Source organism: Numenius arquata, chromosome 11, assembly GCF_964106895.1.
Source record: "Numenius arquata chromosome 11, bNumArq3.hap1.1, whole genome shotgun sequence".
NCBI classification, from domain to species: domain Eukaryota; kingdom Metazoa; phylum Chordata; class Aves; order Charadriiformes; family Scolopacidae; genus Numenius; species Numenius arquata.
The window spans coordinates 19,526,342-19,553,180 of NC_133586.1; the positions used below are offsets into that span (position 1 = coordinate 19,526,342).

The 26,839-nt window shown below is 35.6% G+C and overlaps 1 protein-coding gene across 1 annotated transcript in view; it reads right to left on the bottom strand.

The window, feature by feature from the left end:
* HERC1 (HECT and RLD domain containing E3 ubiquitin protein ligase family member 1) overlaps positions 1-19,267 on the bottom strand; it is a 78,868-nt gene extending 59,601 nt beyond the window's left edge. The window contains exons 1-18 of the mRNA XM_074156223.1: positions 18,338-19,267; positions 16,982-17,077; positions 16,473-16,667; positions 14,539-14,850; positions 13,732-13,828; positions 13,218-13,361; positions 11,615-11,742; positions 10,581-10,725; positions 10,315-10,486; positions 9,016-9,150; positions 7,081-7,246; positions 6,364-6,489; positions 4,935-5,156; positions 3,561-3,713; positions 3,243-3,375; positions 2,614-2,805; positions 1,551-1,772; positions 488-661 (exon numbers count right to left, since the gene is read on the bottom strand). Coding sequence (XP_074012324.1) covers positions 488-661; positions 1,551-1,772; positions 2,614-2,805; positions 3,243-3,375; positions 3,561-3,713; positions 4,935-5,156; positions 6,364-6,489; positions 7,081-7,246; positions 9,016-9,150; positions 10,315-10,486; positions 10,581-10,725; positions 11,615-11,742; positions 13,218-13,361; positions 13,732-13,828; positions 14,539-14,850; positions 16,473-16,667; positions 16,982-17,077; positions 18,338-19,267 — 3,742 coding nt within the window. The remainder of the gene's footprint in view (positions 1-487; positions 662-1,550; positions 1,773-2,613; positions 2,806-3,242; positions 3,376-3,560; positions 3,714-4,934; positions 5,157-6,363; positions 6,490-7,080; positions 7,247-9,015; positions 9,151-10,314; positions 10,487-10,580; positions 10,726-11,614; positions 11,743-13,217; positions 13,362-13,731; positions 13,829-14,538; positions 14,851-16,472; positions 16,668-16,981; positions 17,078-18,337) is intronic.
* Positions 19,268-26,839: the final 7,572 nt, after the last annotated feature.

The following is a 26,839-nucleotide window of genomic DNA, read 5'->3' on the forward strand; positions in this document are numbered from 1 at the left end:
GAAAAAAGAAATATTACTGTCCCACTTCCTTCAAATATCTTCACAGCATTTTTTTCGATTAAATATTATCTATGAATCCTTTAGGCAATAAGCATGAAGAACCATTAATACCCTCAAGGCCAGCCTCCCAGAGACTTGAAACACGAGATGACTTGCCCCTTCATCCCATTTCTAGCATATTTTTGCATGTTACTTTACCTTCCCCCATCTCCCCCCATCAATTTTTCTTTTTAATTCCGACTTTCACCCTGCTTTACTAGGACAAACACCAACAACTGAACTACATGTATACTGAACACTGGAATCAATGTCAAAAATCAGTAACAGAAAAAGCAATGAAAGACTGTGGAACACGACAATAAATTGAGTTTATCACGTTGCAGAATTAAAAGTCATTGCCCAAGAAAAGATAGGATTCTGCTAGGCAGGTAGTTGACACATGCTGTACGCTTTTAACACACACACATATGTATTTTCAACATCTTACCTTTACTAACAGCATAGTCTTGCATACTGATCCAGAGGCTCCTTGCTGGCTCTTTTGTACAACCCAAGGCCAAATCAACATAGACAGAAATCTCAGGTCTCAGCTTATAATCAAATGGCTTCTGTTCCTCATTTCCAGATAGGGCCACCTCTAATAAGGAGCTCATGCACTTGTCTAACAGAAGGGAAATAATTAAGCAAGTTGAACTCCGCAAATTTTGAGGATTACATGCATCTATCTAAAAGCGCATAAAACAGCTTCCACTCTCCACTTTGTTAAATAATCAAGACATCTCATTGTCTGACTACAAACTCATGTTAAATAAGGAATAAAGTGACTTAGAGTTACAATTTACCTAAAACATAGGAAGATTTACAAGCATTATCCAACTCTGTTTCAATAGCATAAATCGGTGTCATTAATTCTGCCTGAACTATATAGCCATACACTTGCAATTATTGTATCTTCAGACATGGACCCATTTCAAAATACTGTGTCTTGTAAATGAAGTCTTGAAATAGTCTAATTAGAAGAAGGAGATGTGAACAGACCACAGAGAAGCAGATGTAAACGCATTATTCGGACAGGAAGGGATGACTAGAAATACTAATGCTGAGTCCCTGTTCAAACTTCTGGTAGATCAGAAGAATTGAAATTTGTTAATAGTATTATTTCAAACTAATAAAAATTCCACTTTGTAAGTAGAATACAATTGAAGATAATCTTTTTCAATAATAAATATGAACAACGGAGCCCCTGCTGTGTCTGTTAAATGCTGAGCATCCGAGAGCAAAACATTTAAAATTAACTCAGTGAAGTATGTGTTACTTCATTCACTAAGAAATTGCAGGATTTTTGTTCCATATGCATTTCCAAGACCCTTTATAAACTACAGCACATACTTACATATCCATTTTCCAACATTTTGTATTACAATGTAAATAGACAAAAATGCTGAAAGAAGAACCGTAAGTACATAGACTTACTCAAACATCATCAGAAATTTTAAAACTGAACACAAATATTTACAATGACAGTTAGACACTTGCATGTAACAGCTTACCTAAATGAGGAATATCCATTTCCACTCCATCACTGAAAAGTGGGGTTTTCAACCAATAGGCTGTGTCTTGTTCCTCAGGGGACACTGGGGGTCCTTGAAGCATGCCACCAAGACAGCGCCCAATAAGCAAAGCTACAGTTCTCTCTAGATCAACAAGCCATACCCAAGACTGGGCAGGCTGTGGTAAGGGCACTCCAGCAGGGTCAATTAACTCAGGTCCACCTAAAAGTATTAGCAACGATTTGTCACATTAGTCACCGTTGCCCAGACGTTAAAAACACTTCCAAAATTAGTAGAATTAATGACAGATCTTGTTAGTATTTCCCAGTTAATAGCAGATTTACCTCTCAGTCAACAACGTGAGAAAAACTGAAGAAACAGCAGTCAGGACAAATAGAATAGATCACTTAACATTATACCTTCAGTGGCAGCAGAGGCCATCACCATTCATGGTACAACTCTTCATAATCAAGTAAAGGCTCTTTCAAACTCTGCCCAAGCACCTATTTTGTCCAATACGTATTTTTTTTGCATTCTGATAAACATGCATAGACAAATGATACAACTGGAAATAGCACTTAATAAAAGCAGAGAACTTTGCCAAAAACATTAATAAAAAATTCAATGAATGGTGAGTAAGTCATATGGTTTAGTTTTAGGTAGTCCTGTGTGGCAGGGAGTTGGAATCAATGATCCTTATGGGTTCTTTCCAACTCGAAATGTTCTATGATTCTAAAATCAGTCTTTCTTTTACAAGAATGGTATTTTCATGTATTACAGACTTAGTGTTTTCAGTTCAATATGTATTTCCCATATTGCTCATGGATTCCCACTCAAGTCAATATAGATTCTGGTTTGACAAAATAAAGAAGTTTGCCTGCAGCTCAAACTACTTCACAGCAAGGGATCTTACTCCATTTAAGAATTTGAAAAGCAGATGTAGCAAGACACTTAGCTTAAAAAAAAGCACCATCTTTAAAGAGAAAGTTAAACTTCTGCTATAAAAAGGTGATGTGCCATTCTTTACTCTTCAGATCAAAAGTGCGTTAGTTACTACACTTACCATGAAGCGGCCACTGTAATTCTTGATCTTCTAAAAGGGCTGCAGCAGGTAACAGCCTATTAAGACGATCTAAAGGCGGCAACAGATCTAGCAGGTAACTCAACAAAGGCCGAGCTACTGATACTGGCAGTAACAACAGTGAGTTGACGATCTGAGAGAGCATACTACCAGCAGCTGATACATAAATTACATCTACAGAGGAAAAAAAAAAGCACAATTTAACAATCAGAAAGAATTACAGAAAAATGTCTCAAAATGTCTCAACTGTACATGTTGATTGGGGCGATTGTTTAATAATTATGAATCCATTCTACATTTTACTTACGCGCTTTTCAGTAATCTCAAGGTACTTTTACAAAGAGAAGTCTAGAACAAAACTGAAACAATAATGCAGAGAGACAATATCCTCTCTATTCTCTATCCTTCCTGTACGCAAAATGTTATATTAAAAACATGAACCAGATGCTATCCTTGGGTAGACACTTAACCTCCTCCTTTGGAGGAGGCTTGGGATGTCTACTTTACGCAGACATAGGGAAAATAAGATATTTTATTATTCAAATCTAAACAAACAGTAACTGCCTTAAGCTTACGGTGCTACCATTACTGATTTTTCTATGAACATTTACCTCTCAGTTTTTCCCCAACACTACCATTCCAAGAGCTTTCCTTAAGCAGCGTTGCAGAACGGGAATAGATATCTGTAGCATGAGGCAATAAAAGCTGAAGGTGTTTGTGAAGCAGCGCCACACTGCTGGAATTCTAGAAGGAAACAGACAGTAAAACATAAGAATAATTCTGTAAATGTATATAAGAGGTTCATTATTTAAATCAGTTTAGCTTTCACACACTCAGAAGATTTTCAAGAAGAATCTTACAACATTCTGGTATTCATGCATATTGAATTAATTTATTCCCCCCTAAATGATAAGAATAAGGACACACACCTCACTAACACTGTTGATGTGGCAATAAGCCAGCAACTGTTTCTGCAGTGAACATAAAAGCTCATGAAGATGAGCAGGTTGGCTGTTTTCTGATGATGATGTACCCAGTAAAAATTTATCACTGTTTTTTTCCAGTTCTCCAAAAGCTTGGTCCTATTAAGACAAAAACGTTGGGAAAAAAGAAAAAAAAAGAACAATTAACTTTGTCTTCAAATGCTATAACACTTTACTACCGCCTTAAAAAGAAGCATTTTTACCTTTACCATGTGCACCTGTGATTATCAAAGAAAGCAGAAAATGTCTAGTGGATCATGGGACAACCAAACTAGAAACTACAATTGTTTAGAACACCACAGTAGTGGCTGTGATAACTGTCAAGTGAACATTTCTGTTTTAAAATGGGTATTTTCAGATGCAGAAATATTTTTCGTTCAACTCACCAAGAACAACTGGACAGAAGAACTCACTCCCCACCCTCACCTCCAAATCATAATACGTTAAAATAAGTAATAACCCTTTAGAATTTATTGCTGGCTGATACATAAAATGTTTCAGATTAGAATGCTTCCTTGCATTACTGGGATGGCAACAAAATAAGCAGAAGTTAGATGGCTGCTTGACTTCATTCTGAATTCTATTGAAAAAAACCTGAGTTAATTTCAAGTAGAAAATTCAAAGTAAATAGCTCAATCCAGATGTCTGGTGGAGGTCTAGAGAAAAGAATAAAAAACTACCAACCCTCACCCTCAGGGGACAGGGATCCTATGCCAGAGAAGTAGAAATCTCTGATTTCTTTTTGCTGTTATATTTAACTGGCTAGCTGAATAAAAAGGTGAATGAGCCAGTTACTTGCTTTTATGCTTCCCTAAACTTCTCATCAGCCTCTACCATTGTACAGCTGGGAACAAGGCTCTGTGTGACACACTCAGTATAATAAGAGGGCTGACCTGTACTTGCTGAACTGAAATACGGTTGTTACCCTAGTGAAGTTAATTAAAGAGACACACGTTCCTGGTGTCTGCTTATCTTTCCCTGGTGACTGAGATTATACTGACAAAAAGGGTTCCATAAAATCTAGTTACTTGATGTGCCACATTCTAACTTCCAAAAAATTTTGAAACCGAAGTAAGAGCAATAAAATACTTTAGTATGACATGAAACCATCTAAATTTACATAAGCCACGTTAAACAACAACATTAGAACCGTAATGTTAGAGATGATTTAACTGATTTTAGTCCACTTCAGGACAAATACATATGGCAATGCTACTTTAGATAAACAAAAAGAGCGGGGAAAAACTTTTAACCCAAGTATTCAAAATTAATTACCATTAAATAAATAAACAAATAAATAAAAAGATGGCCTATACATACTGTATAAAATCCCAAATTTCTTAGAAGAGTCTTCATTAAGATTTCAGCTAGATGAGTATCGGGATGACTGCTCTGGACAGCGTAGGTTTGATCAGAGAGGTTTCCATAGCTGATACACAATGAGGAAGTGTCTGTGGCATCAGACGGTGAGCTATAGCCAAGCAGGGAAGCTACGTGGGTGTGATCCTGTAAGCTTGTCAGAATAATATCCAATTGCATTCTCTAAAGGAAAATGTTTAGACACAAGAAACACTCTTTGTTAATGAAGATAAAATAATGAGCTAAGAAGAAAAAAGCATGAGGCAGAGTTATGCAATAAAAATATTCCAATGAGATGTGAAAATAAGCTGGAGGACTTTACCAAAAAAATCCAAACCGTTTTTTCTGCAGATTTGTAGTATTAGAGAACATATAAATATACTGAATTATATACCATACCTAGTAAAAATCTGAGATTAGGAGAAAGAGATTAGACATCAGATCAAATGCTTTCTCCAGTTTGTTCTATTTAACTGATTATTTGCTGGGGGGAGAGGGGAAATAATTCTAATCTACACATAGGAGAAAGGAAAAGGATAAAAATCAAGTTAAGCACACATTAGACCAAGGAAGGTGGCAGATGCAGAGTAATGACCTTCAATTTCAATATCATTCTCCAGCATTGCTGGTTATGATTCCTGATAAAACTAAACCTGCTCTACCCTAGTAATTGTCAGGGGGTTTAGTTTAGAAATCTTTAGAAAATTAGAATCAGAAGATTCTTCTTCATATTTTTAGTATCAGTATAAACCAGTCTATTCCATAGTTTATAAAATAAAGGATCTGACCAGGATCCTACATGTACAGAACTGAACAATAGGTTCTCTCATTTTTTAACCTGAGACTACTGCTGAAGCTTCAGTTCCTACTGCCCCCCAAGGGCAGGAACAGATGTTCCTTGAATTTCTTTCTCTCCATTTGTAGGATACTGGGCAAATTTCCTAACCTGCATTAACTCCTGTTCTTTACATTCAAGAAAGAAAAAGAAAAAAAGGAACATCCTGGTCATCTTTACAAAGTAGAGTGAAATCCATGTAGGAAAAGCATTATACAAGTATTGTTCCCAGAAAATAGTTAATTTCCTGTTATCAAAACTTGTTGAATTAGACTATTATTCAAAAATATCTAACCTTTAAACTTGTCTAGATATGCTAACACAGCATTTCCTAATCTTTCTGTATTCAAGCTTCACTGGAGAAAACATGTACTGCTCCTTAACTCATTAGGTTTTGATTCAGCCAGGCTACAGATTTTGTTAACCTGGGCTTTGTACTGCATCTCACCAAAAATGTGCAAATGAGGCTCGCGTCATTGTCCAAAATGTTTCTGGAAAAATAATAATTAATACACAACTGCTTTCAAAGCACGGCATATTTTTATTTGACCTTACCTGTCCTTTTGATAAGCTTTCCCATCTATCAGGACCTTGGGGTAGAAGAGAATGTAGCAATTCCATTCTCTCTCGCAATGGAGGAAGCAGCATAGTTGCTCCTACTGATAGAGTTTCAATTACGACCTAAAATTAGAGTAGCAGAAAATACTTTTTCAGTTGGGGGGAGAGGGGAGGGGAACACCAACTCCACTCTATCTTTAAAAAATACAGTACATCACACATAATATGTCCAAAACACCCACTTAATGTCATTTACCACCAGAATTCCATCACACAATACCATGCTAATCTTTTATTCTGTAATGCAAAGACATGCGGCACACTGAAGGAGTGAAACGAGACCAACATATTGTCAAAACAGTAAATAATTATTTCTAAGTTGCTATTTCCTGCAAGAGTGCCATCTTAGAAGTTACTCTATTAAGTTAGTTAGCCCACAACATTAACATTTTTGTCTTATTATTACAAGTAATAATAATTAAAATGTTACAAAATAAAAGCAGCTTTTTGAAATTCTCATGCAAACAGTCTCCTGTTTTCAGACCATAAAATAGTGACGGTGATTAAATTTTTTAACGGAGTAAAACTGGTAAATCAGAATCACATTTGTCAGAATGCCACGTTCACAAAGAAAAATCTCTAATTACACAGTCAGAGAAAGAAAGAAAAGAAAGTAGGAAAATTTTCACATGGAAGTGAAAAGGCATTACTTACCTCCTGAATTTCATCAGGGACAGAAGAGTCCATCAGCCTAAACAACAAATTTCGAAGAGGACCAGCTTGCCGACCAAGAATGCTTGTAGCCACACCTCCAGCCAGTGCAAGTGCAAGATGATTAGAAAGCAGCTTCAAACACAATTTAAGAAAGTTGTGATGTTCCCTGTAAAAAGAAATACATCCCTGTTAACATCTCTGATTATGAGCCTTACTCCCTTTCACTTGCTCGTGCTCTAAACTTTTAACTCTTGTTGGATTTTGCATACCAGAAAGATAAGTAAATTACAACTGGGACTTTGAAGAAACTCCTCTGAAAACCTCCCATCAATCTGCCTAAAAGAACAAAAACCAAAACCAGAGTAGAGAAAAGTGTCTTTGCGGACAATGGTTCCAAGAGGCATTCATTCAGTTTAGAAAAGCAGTCCCATAAATTAGGAGGCAAAATCATCCCAAAATACACAAACAGATAGACAAATATATTCATTGCATAAAGGAAAAAATAAACCTTGTAAGAACTAATAAATGTAATCTCCTCCAAGAAGATTTAGGAGTACAACAATCAGATTAAAAATGAAAAGTCAGGATATTAATTTCTAGTCATCTTAAAAAACAAAACTTTTGAAAAACTTTGCACCAAGGACAAAATATTCCTAAGATCTTTGATATTTACAGTGTTTTTCCAAATGTCAGTGAGGAAACATTCAGACTTTTGTATTTTATAGCAATATATTTAAAATGTCACCTTTGGTGAAAAGACTCAAATTTGAAAGCTGTAATAACACTTACTGACGATTTGTCAAGAGGCTGTTTTAGTCAACATGGCACTATCAAGATAGGTTTAGTTCTGTTGCGTTTCTTTTTCTGAGCACCTTCCAGAACAGACAAATTTGTGGAAACGCGTAAAGGCTCCCCAAATCCAAAGCAAGGAAAATGCTTCTTTCATATATATTTCAAACTTATGTGACATTTCGTGTTTATGAATCTTACGTTTGTGAGAAGCATTTTCAAATCTAACAGAATATCTTATTTAAAAAAAAAACTTTAAAAAAAAAACCCACATGGAACTGATCATGAAATATACAAAATATCCCTAGTTGTACACTACTAACCTCTGTCTGTATCAGAAGCAAACTGCTGTAACTGTAATATTATGCCTTGTTACAAAGTTTCATGGACAAATCAGTTCCTGAACAAATTGAACTGCCTTTCTCCATTTTGTTCATTCAGATGGAAAACAGTTATTCTACTTGACACAACCGGAATAACAGTCATCCATGACCTTTAAAGAAGTCTTTCATGCATTCTGAATGATTTCTGTTTCTCTAGAGGTGATCAAAGACCTTGAGCTGCAAGAAGGAAATAGCCCACTCTCACTAGCTAAAAACGCTGGTAGAAGAATAGCCTAATTCCTCAGACAGAAACAGGGTTTTATCAGAGCACTGATCCCAACTCAAAATGCAATGGCAACTACACATCTCCTGGTCCGAGCACTATACATGTGCTAGTGAATAACTGAATATATGGATTGATGGACTATCACCTAAAGAGGACTTTTTTGCCTAAGCTTATAGCAGTAGAAGAGAGCCAGTAAGCACCCACTCAAACTGATTACGGGAGAGAGGAAGAACTTGCAAAGCAGAAATAACATATAGAAATAGTGAATGCGTTTCAACTATATAGAAAAACGTGTTTTAAAGGATAACTCTGAAAGAAAATATTCAGTTCAGTGCATAATTAAAATAAATTCCAGACAAAAGATTCTCCTTCATTTGAGGCACTGAAAAGCTCCTGTGCTATACAAACAACGGCACCTGAAAAATCAAATAAACCAGACAAGCTTCTTAAAGAAAAGACTAATCAGGGCTAAGTCATGCACCATTGCTCTTAAGAAAAATAATTTTAAAATCTATAAAATGCATACGCTATATATACCTTGATGAAGGAAAAGGAAGAGGGGGAATTTCACTGTTAATTTTGTCACAGTAGTGCTCAAGAAAAGAACGAAGATGTGAAAAGGTACTTTCTTCAAGGTCTACGCAATAGGGTCTGTGCCACGCCACAACTTGCCTGGAATCAAACATAAGAATAAATTAACTACTGAAAATATTTCAACTGCTTTAAAAAATTAACAGCTTAAGTAGGCTGAATACATGCTTGACCAGACCAATTTTTTTCTTGTAACTAACTAATATGATTGAGGTAGACTAACTTCCTCATCCTTGACCGTATTTTCTGCTGTCTTTTCTGTAAAGGTCCTTACATATCAAACACTCTTCATTTATGAACAAAACACCTACGATGCCATAAATATAAAGCCGTATGTATTTAATCTGATTCATGCAAAAGCTGACCGCTACTCCCAAAGCTGGTTTTAGTACAAATGCTGGATTAATGAAGAGACTTCAATACAATATAGGGAGAATTCAAAAGGGGTAGTACCACTTAGTACTGTTTGATTCTCACTATTTTCTTAATTGATTTTCCTAACATAGGTCCCTTTAAAACAGGGTATTTAAAATTCTTCCTGAATTATCTTCCAAATACTAAATTTTTCTATTCCTTTGTGTTAGTCCATATATAAACCGGAAGTTTACCAGTTCAGTTCGATCACTTGCTCATGTCTTTGGTGTAACAAAGTATTATTTCATTTATTGTATATTAACAACCAAACTATTTATGTAGGTACCCGTTTTTAGTTTAGGTTAACACGTAACCATCCAGAAATTTGTTAAGATGTTTAAATCCATGCCAGTAATCTGTCTAAACTTTCCCATTTACCGCAGTCTCATGCTTAGTTCACTCCTTGTTAATGCTAAAGGAAATTGCCTAAGCCAAAAAAATCCTGTCAGAAGCACAAAATAAAAAATACTTAGTTGTTTCTCCTCCCACTACCTAACTTGTCGATTTTTAGTAAACAGAGGTACTTTTTGTCTAACAGCAGCTAAGAAATCTTCATATACAAAGAACTAATATCCAAATCCTTAGTGCCACTATATTTTCACTTATAATCTGTCATAGTTTAAAAAGAAGAAGGAAGAAGAGGAAAGAGAGAAAGAAAAAGTGAAGGAGGGAGAAGAAGAGAGAAGAAAAGACTCCAGTCCAAAACATGACAAGCAGAACACTTGAAACACATAACATGTTAACACCTTCAGGAAAGAGTTACATGTATCCCAAAGTGGACTGGTGTAAAAAAAAAAAAAAATTATACCTCTCCCCCAATGTCATTGTTACCTGTCCCTTGGAAGAGCTGTCCAGGCAAGGCTATGGGACGTTCCTGCTGAAATTTGTTGAATTGCAACTCCATCTAAACCGCTTACTTTCTTCGGTTTAGTAATGGGACCAGTAGAGTTCCCCTGACCACACTGTCCCATTGAATTGTTACCCCAAGCATAAACTTCATTATCTATAAATATAAATAAAGTAGAAAACAATAGCTGAGATACAATTGCTTTTGATCAAGAGAAAGACTGTGTATTTTTACACCTTTTTCTTTTTACCATGAGAAAGTGCCAAACAGTGACTGTCACCAATCGAAATATCAACTATTCTTGTAGCAGCCAGTTCTTCAATAAGCTTAGGTCTGAGAGCAGTTGCCTCTGAAGAGCCGCAGCCAAGGCACGCACCACAGCCCCATGCATAAACCTAGAGCAAACAAACCCCAAAGTATCTGCATGTCAAATTTGTATTATTGGAGATGACAAACAAACAAGACACCAGATAACCACTTGTACATTAACTGCAATTACACTTTCAACAAGACATGCATGGTACTTTCATGACTCTAATGTACATATATCATCTACATTTCTTCCCCCCCAACCACTCATCTCACTGGCCACAGAGCACATCAACGGGGAGGCAAATGTTGCAAGAAAAGAAACTGCTACAGTAAACGTCAGTGCTCCTAATCAATGCTTTAAATACCCATTGCCTTTGAGTCATGGCGAGGTGAGGGGAGGGGGTCAGTTAGCTTACACCTGTAGAAATGTTTATCTGTTACACATATATACATCATACCAGTAAGGGCCCTCATTTACCATCTGAATGTTTATCTCTAAGCTCTCCCGGGATTTTTCAGATTAGAAATTAAACTTTCAGTTAATATCTATATCCTAAAATACATAAATATTTGAAAAAACTATTAAATCACTTAACCACCCGAGTTGGTTAATGCATTAAAAATTACAAGCATTTCACTGCTTTTTGCTTCCAGAACCCACTTTGATTCCCAAATCCAATTTGGTTTTGCACTAGTTACATTTATTAACCTAAAAATAATTCTTTTTTTTGTGTGGCTAAGCAAGACTCTTCAAGAAAAGTATACTTTTACATGACTCTTCAGCACATTTTTAATTACTCCGGCGCATCAGGATCTCAGTACTTTAGTCAATCACTCACCAAGACTTTACTGATATTTAAGTACTAGTTGAGTACTTTTTTCTCAACAGTCAAAATACTAAGTGCTGAAATAATGAATCCACACCATCTTCACCAACTCTCATCATTTGAATGAAAACTTGTTCTTGCTTACCTGCCCTGTTGACGTCAAGGCAAGTGAAGACTGGCTCCCAGCACAGACTTTTCGAATAAACATTCCTTGCAAGGCTTCTATAACTTTAGGTTTATACACTCTATTTGTATCACCATGACCAAGTTTGCCTATAAAAGGAGGAAACACAAGTAGAAGGTATTTTCAGTACATAAACTACAACAACTAGAAATACCCAAAGAGAATTCTTTTTGGATTTTCAAACATGTCAGAGTACATTTTTAAAATGAAAACATATTACAACTTCTACAAAACCTATTCTCTTTTCAATTCCAGATTTCAAGAAATACATATTTATTATAGTATAATTAAAAAATGAAATACTAATTCTACTAATACTAAAACTGGAATACTAATTCTACTAGTACTAATATATATATCTCTACACTATTCATTGCCTGCTGATTAATTACTAAAGCCTTCCAAAGGACTAAACCTTTTCATATTTCGCAGAAAAAGATTAAAAATTTCTCTTTCCTACTTCATAAAGTGACTTGAAAAAACCCATCTTTTCTGCATTTTTTTTCTAACAGCTGTGTGCATTTCTGTGAACATTAGTATTTTTATTCCCTTATTTGTCCTTTAAGTTTCTCTTGAAAACAGCTACTCATCTCCGCAATGTCATCATATTCAATCAGTGACCTCGAAAACATGGACTATGACTAAACCATGTCAGTGTTTTGACAGAAAAACATTCCTCAGAAGGAAGGAGAAAAAACAAAATCAAATGTGAAATGTATTTATTACAAAGACTGATCAAAGCTTAGGCTTTGATTCATGTTGTTTTGCCTTTCCTACAACAATATTTTAGTACCACATTATTAATATCCAAAAACCACATTGGTTATAATTTACTGAAACAGAAGAGCAAATGCCAATACTTTGGGAAGGTTAAGATGGCTGTCCTGTTAAAAACTAACTGATTTTTCAACTGAAATTACAGAAAGAGGGAGACAGAGCAGTGGGAACTATTCCATATGAGCATGTCAGAGCTAGCATTCAGATGAAATTCAAATTCCTACCCAGCTGTATAAACGACCAATTTGATGATGAGATTTCTGTAGTCTGCATTTTCCTCTCTTCTCTCACTTTTATTATTGCTAGGAAGCAATAATACAGCAATTTCAATCTGAGCTTTAATTTTTATCTAGCAGCATAACCAAATTTAGCTAAATACAGTAAGAGTAGAAAATGCATGATTCTGTGTTTGACAAAGCATCCACTACCAATGAAGCTTAGGAGTCCTTCATTTTTGAGATGGGAGATGTTTCTTCAAGAGGCAGTTTAAATGCAACAGTTTCTAGAATATGAATACAGTTATTGCCAGATCAAGGGAGTTTATTTAAAAGTTATCAGCAAAGCATTTTTTCTAGAATTGACCCCTCATCCTTCCGATAATCGTCTTCTAAGATCTACAATTTTGCAGTTAAACTTCAAATAACATATTTAGATTTTGCTGAAATCCTTTTCTTGAATTGGTACCAAATGACCAAAAAAACCCTAAAAACCAAACAGCAAGGAATACTGAGGTTATGAGGTAGATGGAATAAAATGAAAATTACTGCCAAATGTTAGTTTTACCTACCATTATCTCCTCCCCCAAATGACCATACTGTTCTCCCATCTTTGGACAGAGCTATTGTGTGTGAACTGCCACAGGAAACCTCTCCTACATTGCTAATATCTTTTACTAAAGTTGGAATGTTGCGGCTGTTGCTGTCACCATGACCTAAGGAAAAAAGAAAAATATATTTTATTTTTGTGAAGACTGAAGTTCTATTCATGGTTTGTAATTTCAGTAAGATTTTGCAAAACACATATACGTTGTAATTATCATAAATGATAATTCCTGCCCACTTTTTGGAAAGATATGTAGTAAAGTTTGGAAGAGATCTGTAGTAAGGTTAACAAACAATTCATATTTTTTAAGACATACTCCAGAACAGTTGTTCATACCTTACTGCCACTAAACCATAGGACTATTTTTAAATGTATGTGTATTTAGAGAGGACAATAAAAGAACAAGGCAAATAGATGCACAGTATCACTACCAGACACGGGAATTCTTCCAAAAGCATGTCATGAAATTTTAAAATTACCTAATCTTCCAAAGTCCCCTTCTCCCCAGGTATATAGCTCTCCATCTTCTGTAACAGCAGCGCTATGTCTGTACCCAGCTGATACACATACAACAACCTACATTCCAGGCAAAAATAAAAATCATGTTTTTACACTGAGTATGAAGTTTGAAAGCTTATGAAAGTCAAGTTTCAAAAGCAGTCTCTATGTAAACTGACTTGTTCACTCACATGAGGCAAGTCACACGAAAATTAATCTTTGCAATCTCTTCTATTTAGTATTTGATAAGTGGAAACCAGAACAGATAGAGACAAGTTTATAATTAAAACCAGTCATGATTTCTCTAGCAAGCAAATTTAACATAATGATATCCTAGTCTTAGAGCAGGGAAAAAAAAAAAAAAAGCATCAGTGTATGTTTAAAACACTGGCCAAAGCACAGACAGATAGGAAAGAGAAGGCCTTGTAGGACAATCCAAAGGCACTTTTCAAATGAAGCCACTAAAGAAGTTCTACACAAGAAGTCCTCATGTTACAGCCAACAAAAGCAACCATCTCCTGGAATGTCACCGCAGTTCAGCAAATGCACATGAGCAAGTTTCACTCTCAAGACTATAAGAAGGTTTACTGAAATCCAATACTGACAGTCCAAATCACACGCCTAAAGGCAACTCTAAGTTTTAGTGCTTTGCTGAAAGCAGACTCAGCTTAAAAGAGAAGCTTACATAAAACACATAACTTTTTCTTAATATTTCGTATATTACAAGTTTTACACAACATCACAACTGAACAGAACAAAAAAAAGGTGTTCTATTATACAAAACATACCTTTCCTTGCAGAGGACCCTGAATAAGTTTGGGATATTTCTGAGTTGAACTATTTCCGTGTCCCAGTTTTCCATAGTCACCGTCACCCCAGCTGAAGACTTCCCCTTCTGTTGTAAATGCTAACGTGTGACCATCAGATCCTTTTGAAGATGACACTTTTTTAATAGATCTATGAGGCTCAAAAGTCAATTTTTTCAATGTGGACTGATTGTTAGAGTCACCCAGTCCTAGTCTCCCATAACTGCCTTTACCACAGGCTCTAACAGAACCATCCGTAGAAATAACAAAAGTACAATATTGTCCAGCTTCAATCTAAAAAGAAAAAGGTTAAAAGAGTAAAAAAGAAAGATTAGGTAAATGTAAAATTCACATATAGGTCTAGAAGTCTGTATTTTTAAACGGAATTGTCAGGTTTCTTTACATAACCCTTTCATATAACATGATGTAAGAATTATGGAGAATTTGGACTTCAGCAAGCAGTAAAATTCAAATTATTGACACATATTATGAGTAAATATTTTCTTGATGTAAAGGATATAAACAGTGATTAATTTTTTATGTATTTGCATCTCTTCTACAGACTACAGATCTCAGGCTGCCTTCAGATCTCCAAGAATCATGGATGGAAATGGACAGTCTTTGAAGGTATCTTAACTTCTTAAGATTAAAAAGACAAATTAACAGCCTGATAAAGGAATAGAAAGTTTTGCTTAAATTTAACCAGTACCAAGTGGTAACATTACAGAAACACGCTAAATCCTAGAAATCCACTACCATTTGAGACTACGCATTTCAATTACATAAACACCAAAGAAATAAGACCAAAATTTTTTAAGACAGTGAGAACTTGCCTCTATCAGAAAGTCAGCGCACAGCTGAAGAATGACCTAACTGAAACCAACTAACCCTGCGATAATTTCCTATAGGAATCTTAACACACCATAAGGGCAAAGTGGGCTCCATTCTGAAGCATAAAGGCACTGCGTATCTACATCATAAAACGGCACAAAGCAGGTGGTGACTGCAGGGGACAGCCCTATTTACTGTGAATTAACTTGTTCACATAGACAAATCCTACAAAGATTGTCAATAAACGTTAAAGAAAAAATTCTTTATCCCAGTGGGAAATCACATAAATATGTTGTATGGGTGTATACAGTACTATTAAAAGAGTAACTCAATCATTCAGATCACTCATTCATCTCTTGTGTATAGTGTTTTCCTTAAACAAAAGTGTTTTGAATGCATAAATTTGCTTTATGATGCCTGGTCCTGCAGTCCACTGGCATATAAATCAGTGACGTCAATAGAAACAATTTCAGAAAATGTACCTAAATTGTCCAGTGACCAAAAAAATGCTTTTACTTAAGTCAACACTGCAACGCCAATATGGTAACAGAAAAGCAAACTATTCTCTTCTGTGTCACGCATCAATAGAAGTGCTCGGTTGCAACTGCAGAATCTATGACTGAGAGCAGAAAGAGCATACTGTATATTGATTTTCACAAAGCTAATTAAGCTTGCTGTGCCAGCAGTTAGACCAGGCTGGACTCTTAAACTAGGCAACCTTGGTGAAAGCCACCAATGGAAAAGAAGACTGAGTAGTTAAGATACTTTTAAACAACAGGAAAAAAAAAAAAAACAACTACAGGCAAGCAAATTCATATCTGCAAATGCATTTCATATCAAGTTAGACTTGTTACTTGGCTATTGATCTGTGTGTCATTAAAAAAGCCCAACAGGATTTTTTTTTTCCAAGCATCAACAAAAGTAGTAGAGAGATACTTTCAGTAAAGTAACTTGTATGATTAGTTCTGAGCATCATACCTTTATTACAACTTGACATTCAGAAATAAAGTGTTATTTCCCAACTCCATACTATACTTATCAAGCTGTTAAATATTACATAATGAACCACTACAAATGTCACTCACCGTCTGTGCATCAGAAAAACTTGGAGCAAGCTTGGGCTGAAGTATTTTCTCTTGAGTTCCTTCTACCAGTTGATGACTGCTGTTGCTACCCCAAACATACACTTCACAGGTCTCAGAAACAATGGGAGCATCACCTGTTTGAATGCTGTCAGGGCTGGCACATGTTCTTGAATAGTCTGATGCCATTCGACAGACCTATTAAAATGAAAGATTTATTACAAGGGAGCGTTTTGATTTACTTCCATATAGTCACAATGTTTAGCGCAACTTTAATTTCCGCTCAATATGATTCTCTGCCTAAAACATAAATCATCTATCACTATGCCATTAGCTTCCCCAAAGTACTTTGTTTCTCTACATCTTAGTTTTTCACCTTTTTTTGCCTCCCTCTTCTACTCCAGAATAACTCAGCAGAGACTGCACGATACCCACATGCACACACAAATCAGATGCGTGAGGGGGAAATAAACTACAATTACCTTAAAGTCAACGTTTGTTTCAAGACATACCTCTTCAAATAAACACAGAGCTGCCTCGTAAAGAGAACATAAGCCATCAGACGTTCTAGTTGGCTCTCTCCATTGACTTCGATCAGCAGATGACCCCTACAAATTTTAAGTGTTGTTATTATGAGAAAAATACTTTCATACAGCAACAGCGCACCTGTACAAAATACTTTAGAGATTTGTTCTTATAGTTAACATAATTAAAAGCTCTTTATATATGCATAAGTAAACTACCTTTCTCCCTTAACCTGTGATATCTGCATACACTTCAGGATAACAAAAAATGTGACAAGTGCCAGTTAAGCTTTCTTATTTATTAATTTTTGTTAAAATATCTAGGTTTAGAGTTGATTTCTCCTAATACTGTTTTACTCTGAAATGCATGTCACTTGTGTTTAGTTTAAAGTTATTATTATTTTAATTTAAAAATTACTAAGCATCATTATTTTTGCCTTTAGAGTATCTTCCACATTTTGGTCTCTTATTTTATATCTAGTCCAAAACCAACAACAGATAAAGTTGCCCATCAGGACATTCAATCCAATTCAGATCCTGCCACTGCCATGTTCTCATGGTCCCCATTCTTTAAATTTTTAAGATTTTTGTTTATTAGCAACATTACAAGCCTAAGAGAGAGAAAAGAATTACCACTTCAAGGAAGAAGTCCTTCCCTGTTTCAGTCTGAGTACACAAGGCAGAGATGTGCCATAGCTTCTGATTGCATACTGTACAATAATTTCATAGCTTTGAAAAGAATATTCATCTAGGACGAGAAATGTGCCATACTTCCAAACAATTTAGCTCATTTTCTTATTGCATTCATTTCTAAGCAGTAGTAGAAAGGATAAACATCTCAAATCTTACTGACTCTCCAAAAATGTATAAGCAGAGGTCCAGGTTAATTGGAGAGCAGGACTGTCCAATATAAGTAACTTTGACCAGGAAACAAGGGATATTGGAAAACCTCGAATTCTAAGCAAATTCAGGAAAGCAAGCCTAAAAACCAGTTCCATACTTTCTAATTTTTTTTGCTATGAACTTAAATGTAAAGTGCAAGTGGATCAAGTACGTCCTTGATTCTTTTCCTGAAGATAGAGCATAATACCAAAAGTGAGAACACAGGGATTGCTTTGCTGTTTCATCTCCTTTATGTATAAGGAAATGGGTAGGCAGGGAGGAAGAGAAAGAGGTGGTGGGTAACAAAGGAAATACTGAAAAAATATTTCACAAAAAAAAAAAAACCCATCCATTTTAACATATTAAGCAAATTATTCAGCAAACTGGTATTCAATGTTGAGAAACTACTTGAAGTTAAGAATGCAACACTTGCAACAGAAAAATCAAAGCTGGTGTACCTACCAAAGATCGTCGCATCTGTGTTAATATACTCATAAAGCAATCAAAGCTGATCATCCCTTCTGGACTTTGCAGCAACTTGGTTTTCTCCATGGTATTTACTACAGCTGAAGCACCTAAAGCCATTTCTATCCACTCAAGAAGATACCGCAATGAACCTCGTTGGGCAGCCAAACCAAGAAGCAATTCAGACGCTAATCTACGACCTAAAGTGTCTGCCCCAGAGTTCGGAATTGTTACTCCTTTAAGAAATGTTGTTACTTGTGATAAACAGTCCAGCCCCATTGGTGGAATCTTGCTTTCATTTGCTAAAGATAAAGGTGGTAAAGAGCTCACGACTTCTATTGCAGTATGGATAACATCATTGCAAAGACTGAGGCCAGGTCCTGACGCAGGCATCATCCAACTTTGTCTCAGCAGTGCAAATAACAGGCTTAATCCAGTCCGAACCCCCATTTCTATGAGTGCATCTGTACTTGACCTAGGACGTTCACTGACAGAATGCACATCTGTTGATCCAGAACTGCTTTCTGGTGAATGCTGCTGTTGTTTCACCTTACCCTTATCATGATATTTATTAGAAAGTGCATAGAAGACACGCTGCAACACAAGGAGACGTTTTCGAAGTGCTCCAGCAAATGGAGAGTCTGAGCATACCATCTTCGCCAGTGCCAGCTGGCTGCTAAGAAGGGCATCCAAGTAGTGATCCTGTTCATCACTAGATAGAGACTCCCGCTCAAAATCTGGTAACTGAGGTCCTTTGAGGCACAGAACCTGCTGGGGCAATGGCACTACTTCTTTATTGCTGACTAACTTAGCGTACAAGATAGAAACTCCCTCCCTTGTTGCAATAGATTCACTGTCTTCTGTGATCCAGGAGCTGTTTAGATGTTCAAGCCATTTCAGCTTCACAGGTGGGACCATCGCTGCCATGTTGGTTTACTCCTTTGCCATTAGTCCTGGAGATGAGAAAAAAGCTGTAAATAGGTGTGCAATGTTATCTACAGAACTTACTACTCACAGTAGGACAAATCCTGATAATCCTGTAAGAACGTAAGTAGCAAAAGATTAATCACCAAGAATTACCAAAGTTCCACCATTTTACACATATAAGTGCTGCAATCTGGAATTCAGATCAAATGCTAACAGAATAGTTTAGAAGTAGTATAAAAACAGACATTCTCTTTATTTTAAACAAATAAGTACATGCGTATGTGCAACTTCCTTAACATGATGTAAGAATTTTAGTGTCTGCATTTTCTAAATCCATGTACACAAAAATTCACACAAAGCAGATTTAATTCTGCTATGTTTCAATGAAAATACACTTTTAATATTCTCTAGAAAAAATAGTATTCTCTCTACAGACAGCAAAACTGAGGACAAAGACTTCAAAAATACACAAAATCATCCACAATCACGTACAATGAATGGAGTACCAGTGTAAACCTTCATTTTACGATAAAAAAGAGTACTAATTAAGGCCATAACTAAGGGCTCAACCCGTCAAACACATTTTTAAGTCCTGCTGTCACAAGCCACTATTTCCCCTTTCTAAGGTACACTAGACATCTCCTCACAATCCATGTCAGAGTGCTAAAGGGAAAGCAGGACAGATGGCTTGACTGCTAGAGTGGCTCATTATGTAGATACTATTCATTTGGTGAATAGGCTCTTCAGAGCCACATACACATTACAACTATTCCAAGTAAATTTACAGTATCAAAAATTCTGCATTACATTACATTAATGTATTGCCTAACGTATGACTTCGAAAATATTCAAACCTTTTAGGACAGATTTTTAAGGAAGGGATCAGTAACAATCTGGTGGTAAAGAGGTAATTTAATAATACAACAATACTGGTTTATCAGGAAAGTTCAAATTGGTTGCCAAACCAACTTGACAGTTTACAACATTTTTTCAAATCTAAGTCATCGATTAGTTTGAGAGATCTTTTTTTGCTGACAATTTTAGGAAAAAAAGCCCAACACATTATGCATCATGACACTTTTACGTGGATTCAAACTCAATGAAAACACTATAATGACATTGCTACAAAATTCCTGGGAATCCTACATTTAAAGCACAAAGCTTTTTTTGGCTAGCACTAGCCCCTGGAATACATCTCTCTTCTGACTTTTGCTCTGCCTGAACTCAAGTCAGCTTATTTAGCTGAACAGAAAGATCCGCTTTTCCGTTTTTATTTCCTTCAGAGACGCAGTACAGTCCAAGTTCTACATAGGTAGACTAAAACCTTAATTACAAAACCAACGTGTGAAACTTGAAAGCTTTGATATTAAACCACATATAACTTGGCTTAAATAAAAAGCAGTTTCAAGGTTTACAATTAACTAGACAGGATTGCAACTTTGTTCACTGTTTTAAAATTCAAAAACTAAAATAAATCAACAGATGGAAAAGTTATGCTTAAATTACTGAATATCAGACCTTTTTGAAATTTAATCTTAGTCTGCAAGTCCCCTTTGATCACCATCAGAAGGGAGAGCATAGTGTTGGAAAAACAGGTTATTTTCTCTACGTAGTCCTTTTTTCAGGAAAATTTCACGAAAAAGTAATATAATATTTTAAAGGACAGGTTTGTGTTCTTTGGTAGTCTGAGCCCTCTTTGATCTGATTTAAAACTAAATCTCTAGGGCATGCAGGGAATCCCCCTGCCATCTAGCGAGAGGATGTGCTTACTACAGCTCCAACACTTGTATTGCAACAGGTAACATATAATGCAACTTTGTCCTCTCTCAGACTTGACATTTCACTCTTAAAAAAAAAATAGAGAACTAATAAAAAAAATAGAGAACTATACTACAGCTCTTCTTCCAATATACCCACCCAAACCACCACATTCTATACTATTAAACACCTGCTTTTATCCCAGTCAAATTTTCTCTAAAATAGATTAGCACCTTCATCGCCTTATTTGAGCCTCAGTGAGCCTTGCCCAAGTAACTTCAGTTGTATTACAGCAGACAAAATCCTTACACACGTCTATCACACAAACACTGGAGACACTGCTGTGAACCACCATTCCGAGGCAGTGAGCATTCTTCGCAAGTCATACAAGACACACCTTCTCATTACTCATACCACACAACACACCAGCAGCTCAGCCTCCAAGTGACACAGATAGGTATTATTACATCCTTGTTCGCAAAGAAAAGGCAACATGTTCTCATTTATCAGGAAGAAAGGATTTGCTAACTAGCATTTGATCTGAATTGCAACCGTAAGGCCAATTAATCCGAACTTCCAAACTCTGGCCTCGAGTGACAAAGTTAGCACCTTCTCAAGAGGCTACATTAAGAAGTTCCCTGAATAAAGAATCATTCATTTGCCTTATGTTGTACTTACACCAGCTATTCTTCATTATGAAATTTAAAACTTGCTCATGTACCTCAAAGGTACCTTAAAGCACTTTAAATTCAAAGTTCCAAGAACTTTCTGGGATTTATACTGTAACAAAATAAAAAAAACCCGACCACCAAAACCAACACTTTTTTGAAATTGCAACAATTGTTCCTCCTTAAAAACCGCCCTATCACATTTTGTTATGTGTTTAGATTTTCATATTTTGGGACTCCAATCAGAGAAAACATTCCTTTCAGCAATCTGAAAATAACTTACCCTACTGTCAAATCACTACCTACCATTTTATGCATTATAAGCCTCCAAATCTTCCAACTGAACAGCTCTCACTGGTTCAAAAAAGATAGGATTTAACCAAGATGATGGCTTGAATGTTACCTACTGCATAATTTCTAGATACCTAGCAAAATTTTAAGATTAGTATTATTAGAGAAAGTTCTGATATTTTATTTTATATAAAAATTTATCTGTCCAGCACCAGGTGGAGAAAAACTTATTCCCATCAACAGAACACAAACCACAAAACCCAGCTCTCCTTCCTTTAGTCCTTGTTTTCCCCTCCTTAGAAAAAAAAAAAAAAATTAAAAATGACGTAATGAGAATTTGCAACAAAATTCATTTGTCCTATCTTTCAGAACCACAGTTCCTGTTGGCAAACAGCCATTTTTGGGACAATAAATGCCCACATATATTTCACTGTTGCTGATCAGTAAGTCAACTAAAATGGACTTACAAGACAGTCTTACCAAATTTAACACCTATTTCAAATGCTTACTCCAAAGACCACTTATGACAAAATGAAAATATCAAACCCTAAATAACAAGTTCTATGTATCGCGGATGTAGAATCTTGTTCAAAATAGCAGTGTCAGCAACTTGAGCTGCAGTAGAATAAACCTGAAGGTAACTAAGACTGCCTTCAGAGTTTGTTTGCTAACTCAGAATTCCAAGTTATGAAGTTAGAAACCAATCTGGAAAATCTCTGCCTAAGAGTTGACTCTGTGAGGAAAAAAATAATAATTCTGGAACACATTTAAGTGAGTGGAAACACTAATCAAGTGTAGCCAAAGGAACGTTGTTACACCAGGAGTAAGCAAGGAGCATGAAATATAGTAAAGAAAATATAAAAGCATGATACTACCTTCAGCAAAAGCCAGGGCAAGGTTAAAGGTCAACTGCATTCCTTATAAACATTATTTGGACAAAAGAATTTGGTTATTTCTCATGCAACTTAATACCTGCTAAGAAAGTGGTTTTCACTCACAAATGCTAGGAGGAAGATTCAGAAACCTACCAATACTACTGACAGTTCAAAAAAAAGAACTGCTACCGAACAGAAGATGAAGTAAAAGGCGTTTGTCCACCACCCTCTTAGAAACTACTGTTAAAGCTGAGGGAAAAGTAACGCTTAATAGCTCTGTGAGTCACAGACAGTGCTGCAGACTCTACAACTGAACTGAAGAAAAGGCTCAGATCCATCAAATACTCCACTGGAATATTTGCAAGCAGTAGAATAAAGCAAGCTCTTAGTTACCCTTCACTTAATTGGGACAAACAGCTGTTTTTTCTCTTACATCATATGAAAGGGAATGAGAAGAAAAGAACTTTAAATTGAAACCTGTGAAAAGGAACATAATCAAGGTTTTTTTTTTCCCTGAGCTAAGAGGAGAGTAGAATATTGAAATAACAAAAGAAAATATGCTTAATGAGGTCTCTTTTAATGTTATAAGAAACATGGAACTTAACTGCTGCATAGACAAAGGTTCTTTTCCCTTTTCTCAGTCCACCATTTAAAATGCACCCAAAGAGGAACCTACATCTTCCAAAGCTACACCTCGCTGCATAATGAATTATCATCCCCCTGTGTTTCAGATTCTGTGTTTCCAAGCAAAAGAGTACAAGCCAGCTACCTCTTCTGCTCTGTTCAGGGCTTTCTGCATTATGTAAACAAACTAACTGACACCAAATATACAAATTACATCATGCTATTATCACTCAAATTTTAAGCTTGGAATGAAAACCTTCACATCTTGCAATAATTAGTAAGCATAAAAAGAAGATAACAGGCTACATTTCAAATTCAAATACGTCAACTCACAAGCATTTCTAAGCATTATGAAATTATAATAATTAAATGGTCGGCACACACTTCCACGTGGCCAAGAACTCAGAGAGAATGAAAGTTTACAATAAACTCAATTTTCCCCTTTTTCCATATATTTCTGTTCATCTATTTACTTACATGATTATTTTAAAGAGTTTTCAGTTTAGACAGTGTCTGCTGCATCCAGGAAAGAAAAAAAAAAAAAAAACAAACCACAAAACCAAGATGCTGCAAGTGTTTGTCAGCAAGACAGAGTAAATGCTAAAAATAATTAATGCATTTAAGATCTTCCCTTTTGAGTTAAAATATAGAGAAAAGGCGGAAATTTGTCACATTTCAGGCAGAGAATGCAGTCTTTAGTGGCCTTGCACACATTTCTAAAGAATTTAAAATACTCAGTGTTATTAAACAGCTTGGTTTTCTTAAATAAGAATTAATTCAGCCTGAAACCACCAGGTACTTCTTACAGATCACTTAAAGCATTCATTTTTGATATGTAAGCTTGCCTAAAATAACTAATAAATCACAAGTATTAAAACGTGAGAGGCTTGTTGCAAGCAATCATTAAGTAGAAAAGAATGTTGAATAAATGAGCTTTCAATTGAGATGAGGTTTATATCATTAATGGAACAGGTCAAATAGTAAATGCTTTTACTGAGGAAATCTGCATATTTTCTAAGGAAATAAAAACTACCCCTATGTCTTAAGTAAGAATAAAATCAGAGACTGGAGATGCATATAACTAAATTTACAAGTTATTTCCACAAAACAGACATAAATTATGAAGTGATAAACTATAAATAGTGCTCCTTTCTTCTGTCACCACAGCAATTTAAACACTCAGACAGAAAGAGGAACTTGATCCTGCAATTAATCCCAGCTTGTTTATTTTATATATACAATACCAAGCCACTGACTGCATGCACTACAAATGTTTCTCTGTTTTTTATATATGTGTAAATATATATATTTCAGTATTTACAGTATATACTATAAATATTTCAGTATTTCATCTATATATGTCTGAAGCACAAGTAACTCCTGTATAACAATTATTTATTTTCAAAAGTGGAACATTGCTTTCAAAATGCCACAGTTAACATCGAAGTAAAAATATAAGGAAAATTATGTAAAATGTATTTTTGTGTTTATATAGTGTGCTATACAAAAGGTAAAATGGGACTGGAAAGTAACAGTAAGTTTTCCAGCCACTTACTACCACCTCCTAAATTATCTATGGTAAATGTAGATTTTTCTAGAAGGGTAACAAAGCAAATACTAAACAGTTCTCATAAATCCACTTGTTTGGCTCAGACATAAAGACTGTCAAATCTCTAAGAATGAATTTTTTTCAGGTTTTTTACTACAGCTTCTGGAAACCAAGAAGTATTTAGGTCTTCTGACTTTGAGGTAAGTGGACAGCTTTGATCATCTTCAAATGCAAGTATGAGAACAACTCACTGGGGGGGTGGAATGGGGGTGGGGAACATTATAAAACGGGATAATAAGAGAAGTTCTCAACTTCAACACAGTCAAAGGACTTCGGAATTTGGAAAGTGCACCAAATATTCTTATATTCCACAGCGGGGTGGGTGGGTGAGGAAGAATAATAATGACAACAATTTTAGAAGGACTTTAGCATGGGGCTGAAGGTCAAAGCTTATAAGGTTATAAAGGTACTTTTTCTGAGCTTAGCAGGAAAGATTGGCCCTGGACAGAATGTATACACAACTTCCCAGAGCAATTTCCATAGTTTTCCCTTTCCATGTCAGCTAGGAAATTATGGGAGATATTTGAATTTGTCACCGAAGAAATGCCTCCACACAGCTGACAAATTTATGCTAATGTAAGTAAACAGGAAGCTCCCTTCTAGGGTTTAGATTAAATAAATAAATAATAATACTGAGAAGGTGCGGTGTGAAGATCCAAGAGAAATATTGCTGTGATAAATTAAAGAAAGGTGGAGATGGGACAGAAGCTATATAAAGCAATTATAGCACACATGGTAGTATCTTTTTGAGGGAGGAACCAGAAGATAAGGAACAGCTCTAGGCAACTCAAAATAGGTAACTCTAAATGACTGTTAGAAAGTAGAAGACAGGAATATTATCTTACTATTTCAAAAAGTAGAGAATGTAACAGCACCGTTTCCCCGCAAAATGTGCTTTGTATTTTCAGTCCTTAGTCCACACGTTCAGCTTATCAACAAACAGAAAGCACCTAAAAGTGTGGAAGGGAGAAGTTCGTTTTACGGTGCTTTTTGTTGGTTTTTTTTTTTTTTTAAGTATCATGATCTCCAACAGTCATTCTATCTCATTGCCAAATGCGGGTAATCATTGGTATTCCATCAAGAATTTCAGTAATAACACAAGTTCACAGATAAGAAGGAAGAAGATATAACTGCTCCCCACACTGGCAAAAGAAAAAAATTGAACAATCGACTCAGAAATGTAGCTCAGCCTTAAAAGTAGTGATTTCTCACTGCCTGTATACACCTGTATCTTCCTGCTTATCTGTTATTTTACAACTTTGTGCTTTCCTGCCTGTGTAGAAGGTCCCAACAAGTAAACACTGTAATACAGAGATAAAAAAGCAAAACTGCTTTATATTAAGTGTTGTTAAATGGACACAGTAAAAAAGGGGAATGTATTTTAACCTAGTCTCTAGGCATCACTTGTCAGAGTCCATGGAGATTTTCAAACTTAAAAATAAAATAAAATAAAATAAAATAAAATAAAATAAAATAAAATAAAATAAAATAAAATCATTCTTCAACTATCACCATTATAAGTTTCAAAGTTTTCTATGGCTCATGAAAGTCTATTTCTCCGCTACTTTTCTCTTAAATAATAGTAATACATCCCAGTAAGGATACTTGATTGCATTTTTGTCGTCTGACACTCAAACAGAAAGCAGAGCACAAAACTACCGTTTACTTTTTGTTGCTGTTGTTTCAAAATAAAAACCAGATTAAGAGATTTTGCAAATATTTATTTAGGACAATCAAAAATACTAGA